Source organism: Euleptes europaea, chromosome 8 (genome assembly GCF_029931775.1).
Source record: "Euleptes europaea isolate rEulEur1 chromosome 8, rEulEur1.hap1, whole genome shotgun sequence".
Lineage (NCBI taxonomy): Eukaryota > Metazoa > Chordata > Lepidosauria > Squamata > Sphaerodactylidae > Euleptes > Euleptes europaea.
This window is the reverse complement of record NC_079319.1, coordinates 64,254,778-64,268,556: the sequence shown is the minus strand read 5'-3', so window position 1 is coordinate 64,268,556 and position 13,779 is coordinate 64,254,778. Positions and strand designations below refer to the sequence as shown.

The window sequence follows — 13,779 nt, the reverse complement described above, 5'->3', positions numbered from 1 at the left end:
CCACCTCCTCTAATTCTTCATGGGCTTCCACCATGTTCTATAGTATACTTCTCAGAACAGGAGTAGTAGTTGTGTTTTTTTCGGGGGGGGGGAGAGTCTGAGAGAGTGTAATAATAATTTTTTAAAAATCAAATGTATGAGTATTTTATTTTACGTATTATCCTTTACATATTCTGGGGCTAAGTACTGAATCCAGAGTGAATCCTGGAAAGCCCATGCTGTGAGAGTGATGGTAGACAGTGCTGTCTAGTCACAGCTGACTTACAGTGACCTGTAGGATTTTCAAGGCAAGAGATGAACAGAGGTAGTAATCATGTACTTCCTCAGTAGTTGTCTCCCATTCAAGTACTAACCAGATCCAACCCTGCTTAAGCTTCTGAGATCTGATGAGATCAGGCTGGTCTGGGCCATTCAGGTCAAGGCACTATGAAAGTACCTATTAGCAAATCCAACAGTTGTATCGAGGCCATGATGAAAAATATGAACCAGGGTGGAGATTGATAGCAGAGGACATCATGTTTCCGAGTCCCTTCCCATTTCAAAATTTGTTCTGCAAAGATGATGACTGCCCTTCCTCCTTAGTTTCAAAAATAATCAGGTTTAGTCATTAGACATCTTGCTCAATCACTCCCAAAGGACAAATTTCTTATCTACAGAAATGGCTATGCTAAGTCCTCCGGATATGCTCCAAGGACCCCCCGTTATTGTTCTACAACATTAACAGGGGTTATGTTATCATAGCCATCTTCTTCTTAAATAGAATGCAAAAGTAAAGTGAGGTTGAAATTGTAAAATCAGTGATTACTGCATGGAATTGAGTTGAAAATGTACATTATTGCCTCCGTAAAAGAGTTTTCTCTAGATAATGTCTAACCCCTATTTCTGCCTTATAATTTTCTGATTATTCCTAATGGCGTGTTCTGCCATGACGAGTAAGCAATTGCAGTAGATACCAAGGGTTTATTACTGATATGTGAAAGGGATGAATGATACAGGTGGTCAAGATTTAGCCTCCAAAGCAAAATCTCCATTAGAAAGGGGTCCAGAAGAATGAAAAATACTCCACAGAAGCTGAAATAATTGTAATAGAATTCTTGAATCAGTTACACTTGAAGTGTGTGAAATGCAGAATAAAGACTCCTGTATCTATTGCCATCCTTTTTCAGGCTAAGGAACTTGTGGAGGAAAGCAAAAGAGTTCCATTATAGTATCACAAGTGAGAGTTTGATCAGCTTATGTTGCTAGATAATATGGGAGTAGGATTCCCTTAACACCAGTTTGTTTGCAACCTAATCCACTGTCATGCTTACTAGTGTATCTCCAGAAGCTATGGGGTAAAAGATAAGTCTAGTGATTGAGACAAAAGGTTGCAAGTCAGTAGTTCTAGGTTAGAAAACATCCTGCGCCTCTCTTGTTTCATCTAAAGCAGTGGTTTCCAAAATTTTCGGGCCACCGCCCCCTTAGTTCCACAAACTCAACCCCAGCACCCCCTACCCTATCCAACAACACAGTTGAAGGGGCCCACCTCTAGCGCCCCCTGCTGCCCCCTTGTCTCTTAGTGCCCCCCTAGGTAATCCCACTGCCCCCAGCGTGTGGTACTGCCCACTTTGGGAACCACTGATATACAGCTTGGAGATTTAAAATCTTTTGTTTGGTTGTTTGGCTCCAGAGTGAGATGAAATAAAAATGTTCTTTGCAGATTGTCAGGACAGCCTGGCCCATCACAGGGAAAGCTTTTAGATGAATTGATCAGGGAAAACCAATCTGGGATAGAGAAATGGTTATCAACTTAGGAACTAAATTGTTAGTGAAAACAATTTTTTTTTAATTAAGTAGAAGTCGGATTACAAAAATCAACCAAATTAGAACAAACTCAAAAATTGTAAATTGTTTTCTGCTTCTTTGATAAAGGACCCATTTACAGAGCCATTGTGCTTGACTTAATTGCAACCAATGGACCAATAAATGGCCGCTCCATACACACCTCACTGCATATTGTTCTATTGTGGAACCCCTAGCAGTCTTTCACTCCTAGCAATCTATTTGTAGATAAGACAATGCATACATGAATGGTTGCTTTAATGCCATGGTTGAACAATATCCAGTGATTCTGGATGCAACCTGGGTATTTATTTATTTTGTGATTTATAACCCGCCCTCCCCGGCCAAAGCTGGCTCAGAGTGTGCCTATAACAAATCATCTGCTAGTGAGATGAATGATAAAGTTTCTAATCTAATGACTAGCATCAGATATGCTATGAAACAATTCTGAGCACCAGTATTCCTTTTGTTGGGTCGATTGAACCAAGCCACACCCAAGACGGTAGGATGGAGCCTTTCCCAAATGTCCAGTAGAGTCTTAAGCTTCTAACAGTATGACTGTATGTTTTCACTCAACTTTCTAAATCTGTTTTCATAATATCATTTCCTGTAGATTATAACAACATTATAGCCTCTTAACAGAAAGTTTGATTTTGAAGTTGTACAATTGTTCTTCTTCACAAAGATGGTTAAAACAAATTCCAAAGACTGGCTTTAAGGATTATTGAAAAGAGAAATGTGATTAAAATGTATCATTATGTCGAACATCTATAGATTGCATTGATTTTTCTGTATTCAGTTACCGGTACAAAGATGTTAACAAAAAGAGTTGGTTTATTTAAAAAATATAGCATTCAAACTGCTTGAGAAGATTAATGCCTCAATTTCAAGAGACTCCCAAATTTTCAAGCAGCATATTTTCTACTTGTTAGAAGGATGACACAAATTGGCCAACAGGACCAAGAACAATTCTTAGCTTTATTTTTTTTCTGAATATGCAAATAACATAACAGTCGCCGAAAGTATAAGAAAGAGCTTTTTAGTTGACTGCCCCCAACTGGATATTAAACACCGATGCGTTGTGGTTGGTCTCTGATTCAAACATACAAGTAACTTCATACATGTGTAAATTGTGTTTCTCAGGGAAAGACTTTCTGAAAAAGAGACTCACTGAGGTAGGGAATTGTTATCCCGTAATAGCTAAAAATACAATTCAGCCTCCAGTACTTTTGCTACTTGCTACTAAGCAAGAACATTCAACAAGAGCAATATTCCATTGTTCAGTAGCAAATTGGATTATTTTCTTACCATTCCATCTGTAGCCTTTCAAAAAGGAAAAGAATGCTGTTGATTGCCTCTTGTTCCAATGTTGGTTTATGCTGTCGTATTCACTGTTTTTTTGTTTTGTAGATATATTTACGGTTCTTGGACTATGAAATGCAGAATTCTAATGAATGCAAAAGGAATTTTGTGGCTGTCTATGATGGAAGTAGCTCAGTGGAGGATTTGAAAGCTAAGTTTTGCAGCACAGTTGCTAACGATGTGATGCTGCGCACAGGTCTTGGAGTCATCCGCATGTGGGCAGATGAAGGCAGTCGAAGCAGCCGATTCCAGATGCTCTTCACATCTTTCCAAGAACGTAAGACTCTATCAGGATGTCAAATGATTCAAGTCTCATAAAACATTAATGGTGTTTCCTTCATCCAGAGTAAGCACTGATATATGAAATAGCAAGGTTTGGGGTCGTCCCCCCCTAATTCTGACAGGGATCAGTCCAGACTTCCATCAGTTCACCACATGAACTTCCTTATAACAGCCTGGTCCCTCCACCCCACCCCCAATTCACATCGTTGATCCTCAATGTGTCAGGCTATTGTAGGCAATGGGAAGCTATGGTGAACAGAGCCAAGTCCTTTCCCTTTTCCATTTTTTTAAAACAATTTTTATTAGTTTTTCAAAAAACATATAATCCAGGACTTCAACATTTAACAAATTGTCCTTCCCCTTTTCCAGTAGCTGCCAATCCCCTTTGGTCCCAGGTGGTCTGGAGAGAAAGCCAGAAATGATCTCTGAATACTTGGAGATAGGGTTGCCAACCTCCAGGTACCACAAGAAAAGAAGGCTCAGTGCTGTAAGGATAATTGGAGCAACCCAAAACAGCACTATAACACTATAGGTACCAGCTGGAGACCTCCTGCTGTTACAACTGATCACCAGCCGATAGAGATCAGTTCACCTGGGGAAAATGGCCGTTTTGGCAATTGGACTCTATGGCATTGAAGTCCTTCCCCTCCCCAAATCCCGCCCTCCTCAGGCTCCGCCCAAAAAGAGGGACCTGGCAACCCTACTTGCAGGGAGGGGAGGAACAGAGGGGGGAAAGAGCAATTTAATGGAAGTTTTAGAGGTTCTTTAAACTAAGTTGGATTTCAGTCTCAATCTAGTCCCTTAAGATGAAAATGGACTGTTTATTGTGGTGGCCTGGTGTGGCATGCACTGATATCTGGATCACAAATATAGTCTTTCTGGCCCTGAGCAGCTCCAGTTTACTTCCCCACACACACACACCATAAATAAACCTTTATCTTGCTGAGTTTCATCTATGTTCTCCTCCTTGGTATTAACTGTGAAAAGTTTTTATAATAGGGCTTAGCCAAGGCAGGGGAGAGGATACCTCAGGAGCAACATCACAGTTTACATCTAGGGTGGCTAGCAGTAAATACTGCCAAGCACTTGCATGGCAATAAAAAAACATTGCTTTGGCCTCTTTTACAGGTGTGCTTTGTGTTGTGAGGAGGAAGAGTGGTATGGGCATCTACTCCTCAATTAATCCCAAAATCAATACATGCTACCATCATGAGAAGGGTGACACTGGGGTTTTCTCTCAAAAATTAATATACTTCCGACTCCTGCTACTCCCAAGCCATAGAAGAGGTCTAAGCAGCCATTCCCTAATAAGAATATGGAAAATGCAACCCTTCCATGTCCTATAATGGCATGAATGGTGTCTTCCTGCATGCATAGGGTTGCCAACCTCCAGGTGGTGGCTGAAGATCTGCTATTACAACTGATCTCCAGCAGATAGAGATTAGTTCAGCTGGAGAAAATGGCCACTTTGGCAACTGGACTCTATAACATTGAAGTCCCTCCCTTCTCCAACCCCGCCCTTCTCAAGCTCCACCCAAACCCCCCCCCCCGGTGGTGAGGAGGGACCTGGCAACCCTATGCGTGCACCATAGGGAGAGGTATTCAGAGCAAAAAATCATGAAATTGTTAGTAACTCATAGATCTTGTGATATCCATAAGACCATTGAGGCCAGAATCTAAAATTTTCCAGCGACACCACTGATCATTACAAGTCACTGAAAAAGAGACTTTTGCAGGAGCCAGGGTGAAGCGAGAGGAGTTTATGCAGAAAACTTTGATAAAACAGAAACTGAAGTTTCAAAAAGGATGTTTCCCTACATTTATGACATGCAAAATACAGGATTACATTGACATAATGCTTTATATAAGGAACATATTAGCCACAGCCCAGCACATAATTAAGTTTTGCAGCTAGGGGTGTGCAAAAATTACTTTTGAGGTTTATTGGCCCTGTTTTTTTCCCTCAGGTAAACCAAGATAAGCTTTTTTCTGGGTTTCCCCAAAAAATCGGGTCCAATATAGTCTATGGAATTTATTTTTGTTGCTCTGGGGGAATGTGTTTTCCGAGGTAGAGTCACCAAATTTGCAGCATAGCTGCAAGGGACTTTCCTTAGATGGACACCAAAGTTCGGTGAAGTTTGGTACAGGGGTTACCCCCATCCTCCAAGCATTTGTGAAATCCAAGCTGTCCATCAGTTTTCAGGTTCAGAATGTCAGTGTTGCCGAGGAGTGGTGGAAAAAGCCAACTAGCAGGCTGGCACCTCTGAGTCTGGGGGCTCCATTCGTATCTGGGTCGCTTTGCATGATGTCCATGCAAATTAGCTTCCAAACTGAGGAAAATGGCTTAAATGCAAGAAAAACAAGGCACAGGATACATTTTTTTTTTGGCGACAAATGTCATCCCGTGAACAGTCCTTTAATATAGTCATCCAAAATCTGATTTCAAGAGATGGTCACAGTGCGGGTAAATGAAGCTACTACTCAGGGGAACCTTCTGTTTGAGAGCAAGTTTTAATAAGGGGAGGGTTTAATAATGGAACCAGCCAACGTCTCGACCAAGGCAGCTTTTCTGAAGTAGTTTGCTTATCTGCGCGGGTGAGGGAGTCTTCTTCAGAAACCCGATCAGGAGCTGTTGAAGCTGGTGCTTTTAGTTGGAGGGTACATTCCTCCAGACAGGACTGGGTGAGCACCATCTTTTAAATGAGCCTTCTACTATGCAGATTAGTCTTCTGTTGGGTGATGTACCTGGAAAGTTGGTCAGCCCAAGCTGGCTCCAATTACATGACCTTTACCTCAAAAGGTCCCTATGGGGTCCTAACAAAACTAGTCAAAGATAGAAAAATGGGAGAAGGCACAGAGCCGTGCATCTGGGCAAAGGCGAATAGCCCAAACCCGGAAAAGCTGAATATCTATTCGGCTATTTGGGAATCGCCTACCCGGCTTTGTTTACCTTTCTGGTTTTTAGTATTTGGCCAAAATTAAACCCCCCAAAAGCCAAAATGTCTATTTTCGAGTTTATTTTCAGTTCGGGTTTACCAATATGCACAGCCCTGGCAGGAGGCACCTGGTTTTTCTGGCAGGAGACTTCATACAGAAAATAAGAAAAATAGGATAACTTAAATTGACATCATGATGTTTGCTCGTTAAATGTATATCGATGCAGTAAAAATAACAACAACCATAATTCTTAAAAGTGGAATAGCACCAGGAAAGAGTTCCCTTCCTTGGCTGGAAGGAAACAAATCACTCAAGGTGATACAAACTGAAAGGGAACAATCATTTAGCAAAGATTATTAATGAATTGAAGACAGCTGTGAACAAAGCATATGTTTAGTGTTTAGAGGAGGTGTCTTTTTTTAAAAAAAAGAAAAACTGCATGTATCTCTATTACTGCCACATTATCGTTCATGCTAAGTGCTTTGAAGCAGTATATCTTAAACAGAGCATCCTGAATTAAAATCCACTAAAGCAGAGACTAGGTGGTGTGGGTGAAGGTGGAAGGAGAAAGGTGGGGTTATATTGTGACTGAAACAACCAGTTAAGTGACAGGCTAGAAGGCACATGAAGCTGCCTTATACTGAATCAGACCCTTGGTCCATCAAAGTCAGTATTGTCTGCTCAGACCTGCAATGGCTCTCCAGGGTCGCAGGCAGAGATCTTTCGCATCACCTACTTGCCTAGTCCCTTTAACTGGAGATGCTGGGGATTGAATCTGGGACCTTCCGCATGCCAAGCATATGCTCTACCACTAAGCCACAGCCCCTCCTACGAGGCCATCCATGTCTCCTGACACATGTACATGATCTTCTGACACACGGACTCCTCTGTAGATGACAAAGTAATTGAAGACATTTATAACGGTCTTCTTCCTAAATGTGGGCTTGATTGCAAAATATTCTGTTGCATCTTACTGATAATAAACCATATCTACCAATTGATCTGTGATGTGGTTTAAAAGGTAATTTACGTTTCTCTTGTACATGAATCAAGCTGGTCTCAGAGATAATACTTCATATTAGTCCAATGCTATTACTTCTGATTTGTTCTGCGGCTGAAGCGATCTTGAATATTCAGAGTCTGGTTCATTTAAATTGAAGGCATCATATTCTGTTACCTTAGAAACAACCATGCAGGCATTTGGGGATTCACGGCTTATCAAGAACTGAAGAGTAGGCATATGGTCACCAACTTGTGCTTGGGATGCAAGTCAGGATCTGTTTACAGGGATATCAAATTGAAGCACAAGCATGGAAATCTTTTTTTGTAAAAACAAAAAACAAAAACTTTAACCACAGATATTCTCCAAGCGCTTGCTTTTACAGTTCTGCATTGTGAAACAGCTAAGGTCCAGTGACTGTACATAAGCATTTGTTGTTAGATGTTACATATTATCCTGATGGTTACTTAAGTAGGCAGGCTGCAGCTCTTCCTAGAGTGCATTGCCTCTTCAGTAGACATTTACCAGTCAATTATATTACTGCTTCGTAGTCTCTGTGCATCATTCTGAGGCACAGGTGACCACTTGAAGGAAAAAAAGGTACAGGTAAGCAGCCTACTTTTCAAAGCTATACTGTTTACAGCTCATTTTTGCCTGCTAATTATGAATTCAGTTTCCTTGGATCGCAGCGCAAGTTGTATGTACATTTGGGCAGTTTGGATCAGAAGGATTCAATGGCGCCAGCAGATTTTGCCGGAGATATTACATCAGTTGGATAGGAGACAGTAGACTGAACATTAATAAAAAAATAACTTACGAGTGCAAACAAAGTGACTATCTGATGTGCCAGCTGTGAGATGCAAAACTTAAGAACACAAGAAAGGCCATGCTGGATCAGACCAAGGCCCATCAAGTCCAGCAGTCTGTTCACACAGTGGCCAACCAGGTGCCTCTAGGAAGCCCACAAACAAAACAATTGCAGCATCATTATCCTGCATGTGTTCCAAAGCACCTAACTTAATAGGTATGCTCTCTGATCCTGAAGAGAATAGGTATGCATCGTGACTAGGATCCATTTTTACTAGTAGCCATGGATATCCTCTCCTCCATGAACATGTCCGCTACCCTCTTAAAGCCTTCCAAGTTGGCAGCCATCACCACATCCTGGGGCAGGGAGTTCCACAATTTAATGTGAGAAGTACAGAGCTAACAGCACTATTCTAAATAGAGTAGGGTCTTTCTAAATCCATTGATTTGACTTCAAAGGGTACAGCTCTGCTTAGGATTGCATTGTAAGCTTGTGGTAGTGATGAGTTCTGCTACCCAGAGAATATGACCTACTCATCCTCCTTCAGTATGCACCTTTTAACAGGGCAATGAGCAGAGGATATGTGTCAGTATTCTATGGGGGAGGGAGAGAGAGAAAGGGAGATGTTTAGTTCATTCAGAGCAAAGCATAAAATAAAATGGGAATTCAACAGCAAAGACAGATGGTATTTCACTACGCTACAAATTGTCTTCATTAATCATTGCAGTTTAGAGCTTTTCTATCATCAGATATAGTTACATGCATTCAGAGGTATGGTGCTAGAATACAGGCACAGGGAAGCAAACGCACTGATGCCACATCTTGAGAAATGAGCTTGAAATACTCTTTAATATTCAGTGCAACATCAGTATTCAAATGGCCTGAGGAACTGACTCCTGACTGTTCACCTGGGAACTGACAAAAGGGTCACGCAAGGATTGTGGGTGGAACACCATCCAGTGAGTGATTGTTCAAAATGGGCTGCTAACCAAGTGTAAAAGGTGATAATTCATGTTTCAGTCCATTCTTTTCTTTACCACATAGCCTCCACACTCTTTTTCTGTCTCTCAGCCTCTCTGCTGAGTGCCAAGAGAAGCAAGAATTCTTCATATTCTAGTGGAAGAGCACATAACTTTCCGGCTTTTTACAGGAGGCTCTCTGAGCCTCATTAGCCCCTTATAAGCACAGAACAATTCAGAACAAAACACAGAGCAATATGGAAGGAAGGAGGACAGAGGAATGTAGAATATAAGTGATAGGTAGGGTTGCCAACCTCCAGGTAATAGCTGGAGATCTTCTGCTATTACAACTAATCTCCAGCTGATAGAGATCAGTTCACCTGGAGAAAAATGGCTGCCTTGGCAATTGGACTCTATTAGGGATGTGCAAAAAAAAAAAGTTAAATTTCGGGTTTGGGTTTATTGGGCCCGATTTTTTATTTTTGTGGGGGAGCCTGAAATAAGCCAAATACCCATACCGGTAAATATGGGCATTCAGTTTATTTCCAGGTTTCCTGAAATAATTCGGGCCTCGGGGGTCATTTTTGGAGGTAGAGCCCCCAAGTTCACAGCATAGCTTGAAAGGACTGTTCTTGCACAAATCCCAAAGTTTGGTGAATATTGGGTCAGGAGGTCCGATTTAATGGGGTTTGAAAAGTGTCGCCTTCTCCTCTTGTCTATGGAGGAGGGGGCAGCCCCTTCCTGACCCCATAAAATGGACCCCCTGACCCAATCTTCACCAAACCTTGGGGGTCACGCAAGGAGAATCCCTTCAACCATGAAGGAGGAAGGAACCAGACCGACAGCCATTATTGTAATTGACTCTAAAAAGGTCAGTATATTTAAAATTATCCTGGGGGGCATTTTTGGAGGTAGAGCCCCCAAATTCACAGCATAGCTTGAAGGGACTCTCCTTGCATGACCTCCGAATTTTGGTGAAGATTGGGTTAGGGGTCCAATTTTATGGGGTCCAGAAGGGGCTGCCCCCTCCTCCATAGAAAACCATTGCAAAACGAATAATTCTTTGGCTTTTTCCGGAGTTGCCTATTCGGCTTCAGCTTTCTCCCCAGGTTTGTGCATTCGGTAAACCTGAACTGGAAATTTACCAAAATGGCTAATTTTGGGTTTATTTTCGGTTCGGGTTTATCGATATGCACACACCTAGACTCTATGGCATTGAAGTCCCTCCCCAAACCCTGCCCTCCTCAGGCTCTGCCCCAAAAACCTCCCGCCGGTGGTGAAGAGAGACCTGGCAACCCTAGTGATAGCCTACTTCCACACAGAGGTATTTCTGCACTTTGGGCCTTTTATGCAGAGCTGTTTCCCTTGCGCTCCCCCCTGCCAACTTCTTCGGAGCTTCCTTTTGATTATGCATGCCTTTCCCGACTGTCAGAGGTTGCCTTGCTCTCCCTGTGCATTTCTGCACTTTTTGGTCATGTTTTCAGGATGCTGTTTTAGCCAGAATCTGGAACATGCGGGCAAAACGCACAGAAACCCCCGAGGAGAATGAGGCAACCTCTGACAGGAGGAAAAGGCACGCATAATCAAAAGGAAGCTCCAAAGAAGTTGGCGGGGGTGACTGCGGGGAAACTTCCCTGCATATAAGGCCATGGTTTCCACACTGCAATGCTTTTTTGGAGCCTCCACATAGTGTTGTTCTCTGCGATATTGATGTTCATTTGCCAGGCTTTCCCTGTCCTGCACATTCTTTCTCAAATCTGGTTTGGTACCACCGTTTATCCCAAAAAAAGCATGTTAGCAACCCATCTGGACAAAAAGGTGTGCATTTTAGAAGTCCTGCCCACATCAGCACTACTTTCCTTGCCTCCACCCTCACTGCAACTATTCCCTGCTCATGTCATCAACAGGCTTTATTGCACTGTATTATAGTGCAATAAGATCATAAGGATATATCGCCACAGTTGCTAGTTCCTCTGAATTCAAAGCTTTTGTTTCAAAAAAAGTACATCTAGCTCTTCATTGCGGGGATATAAAGGGAGAGGCAGTTGGGGAACATCCCCTTACATTTCCATAGCGAAAAGGACTAGAGACATACTGAGCTGAAAAACTGGAAATTCAGACTACATCTTGGCAACAGCTTGTAATAATGTTATTGTGTAGTAATGGAATTACCAGTGTTTAAAGAGTACCTGCTTGTGTGTATAGATGTGTCTGCGTGTGAACTACTGTTTGGATTAGTAAGTAGTCTTTGTATGGAGAAATGGCTGCTTTGCTATGTGTCTACAAATAAATGTTGAAGAGAAAAGTAGGTTAATAGGTGGGTCTCCTTACCTTTGAGTTATCACTGAGCCTCCACCTCATTCAGTCCAGCTCTGAAAAATATAATCAGCTCTATCAAACACAATGGCAATTGAGAGCACCTTCCATTATCACACATAAGCACCACCAGAGAGTCCATGGGCGAAAACACATGGTTGCTTTAGCCTCCTTTATTCCGTTTCAGCCAGGATTCAGCCAGGATCGAAGGCATGCGTTTCGCCGAATGTGCGTTCAATCCTGGCTGAATCCTGGTTGAAACAGGGAATAAAGGAGGCTAAAGTGACCATGCATTTTCACCCCGTGTATTATTAGCATTCCCCCCTCCCCACACTCTGTTTTATTTCCTGTGTAACATCCAAATTGCAAGAAAAAAACAGTGGACTTTTGTTGTGGTAGAATGTATGAGCTCCCCATGGATTTGTGGACTTGAGCCCTGCATAACGGAGAAAGTTTCCCAGTTTTAATGTATCAAGCTGTATTCTGGATTAGATTTAGATGAAGGTGGAGTGAAAATTTGGGGGATGGAACGTTAACAAATTGAGATATGCCGATGATACTACATTACTGGCAGAAAATAGCGAAGACTTGAAACGACTACTGAAAATTAAAGAAGAAAGCGCCAAAGCAGGACTACAGCTGAACATCAAGGAGTCAAAAGTAATGACTAGAGGAGAATTACCCAACTTTAAGGTTGACAATGAAGAAATTGAAACGGTTCAAGACTTTCTGTTCCTTGGCTCCATCATCAACCAAAAGGGAGACGGCAGCCAAAAAATCAGAAGGAGATTGAGACTGGGAAGGGCAGCCATGAAGGAGCTAGAAAAGATTCTGAAGTGTACGGATGTGTAACTGGCAACCAAGATCAATTTAATTCATGCCATCATATTCTCTATTACTATGGGTGGGAAAGCTGGACAATGAAGAAATCTGACAGGAAGAAAGTAGATTCCTTTGAAATGTGGTATTGGAGGAGAATATTACGGATACCGTGGATGGCCAAAAAAACAAACCAGTGGGTTATAGATCAAATCAAGTCTGAACTGAGCCTAGAAGATAAAATGTCTAATCTGAGGCTATCGTACTTTGGTCACATTATTAGAAGACAAGAGTCACTGGAAAAGACAATCATGATAGGAAAAGTTGAAGGCAGCAGGAAAAGAGGAAGACCCAACAAGAGATGGACTGACTCTATAAAGGAAGCCACAGCCCTCAATTTGCAAAATCTGAGGAAGGCTGTCAAAGATAAAACATTTTGGAGGACTTTCATTCATAGGGTTGCCATGAGCCGGAAGCGACTTGACGGCACTTAACACACACTCACATATGCCTGACATGGATTGTGTCAGATCTTCGCCTTCCTCTTTATCATGCATTTTGAAGGGGTTGTCATCTGTCCCCCTCTCTCCAAACGCATTGCCACCATACCCCCCAGAATGAAAACGTGTGGCAATGGAAATGGGTCAACTTCGTTAGGGCCATACCTTATTCGTTACAAGTCTAAAGTGCAACATCTCACGTCAGTAAACTTTGCCACCAAAGAGCCTCTCGCAGGAGAGCCCTTAGTCTGAAACCTCAAGGTTCTGCTCTCCTTATCTGCCATTCAGTTCAACTGCCCAAAAAGCTGCGTTGCAGAATAAGTGGGAAAAGCTCCCAGGCAACTGCCGGTCCAGGCTGAGAGCCCCCCCACCCCAAATCCTACTTGGTTCCCTTAGGCAACCAGCTAATCCTCCACTGCTAACTTTGGGTGGAAGGGAGGTTGCCGCTGCCAATCACAGGTGAAGGTATGCCTTGTTCACATAGCCAATCCACCTCTCTTTCCCAGTGGCTAGCCCAAAAAGGAGTTCCTCCTAAAAGGTGGAGGCAAACCGGTCCCCCCTCAGGAGTTAGCAGATATAGAATGGTCACATGAATATTAGAAGCTAAAGACTGGGGCCATTTATGCAGGGCTGTTTCCCTCGCGGTCACCCCTCTGACTGCTCCGGTGCTTCGTTTTGATTAGGCATGTCTTTCCCAACTGCCAGAGGTTGCCTCACTCTCCACGCACATTTCTGCACATCCTGCCTGTGTTTTCCAGATGCTGTTTTAGCTAGAATCCGGAAAATGTGGGCAAAACGCGCAGGGAAGGGCTGGGCGACCTCTGACGGCTGGGAAAGGCATGTATAATCGAAACAAAGCGTGGGGCAGTCGGCTGAGGTGACCGCGGGGGAAAGCCCTGCATAAATGGCCTAAGGGGGGGAAAACTGCTTTTAACTAATACTTGGGAAAAAGCTGTTCCCATAAATGTTATACTT

General features: G+C 42.6%; 1 protein-coding gene across 4 annotated transcripts in view; it reads left to right on the top strand.

Moving 5' to 3' along the window:
* The window catches only part of NETO1 (neuropilin and tolloid like 1), a 148,368-nt gene that overhangs the window by 105,669 nt on the left and 28,920 nt on the right, over positions 1-13,779 (top strand). For 3 of the 4 annotated variants that reach the window (XR_008933481.1, XM_056854218.1, XM_056854217.1), the window contains one exon: positions 3,232-3,460. The exons of the other annotated variant lie outside the window; for it this stretch is intronic. Coding sequence is in view for 2 of the 3 variants with exons in the window: in XM_056854218.1 (XP_056710196.1) it covers positions 3,232-3,460 (229 nt within the window). In the remaining variant the exon portion in view is untranslated. The remainder of the gene's footprint in view (positions 1-3,231; positions 3,461-13,779) is intronic. 4 annotated transcript variants of the gene reach the window in all.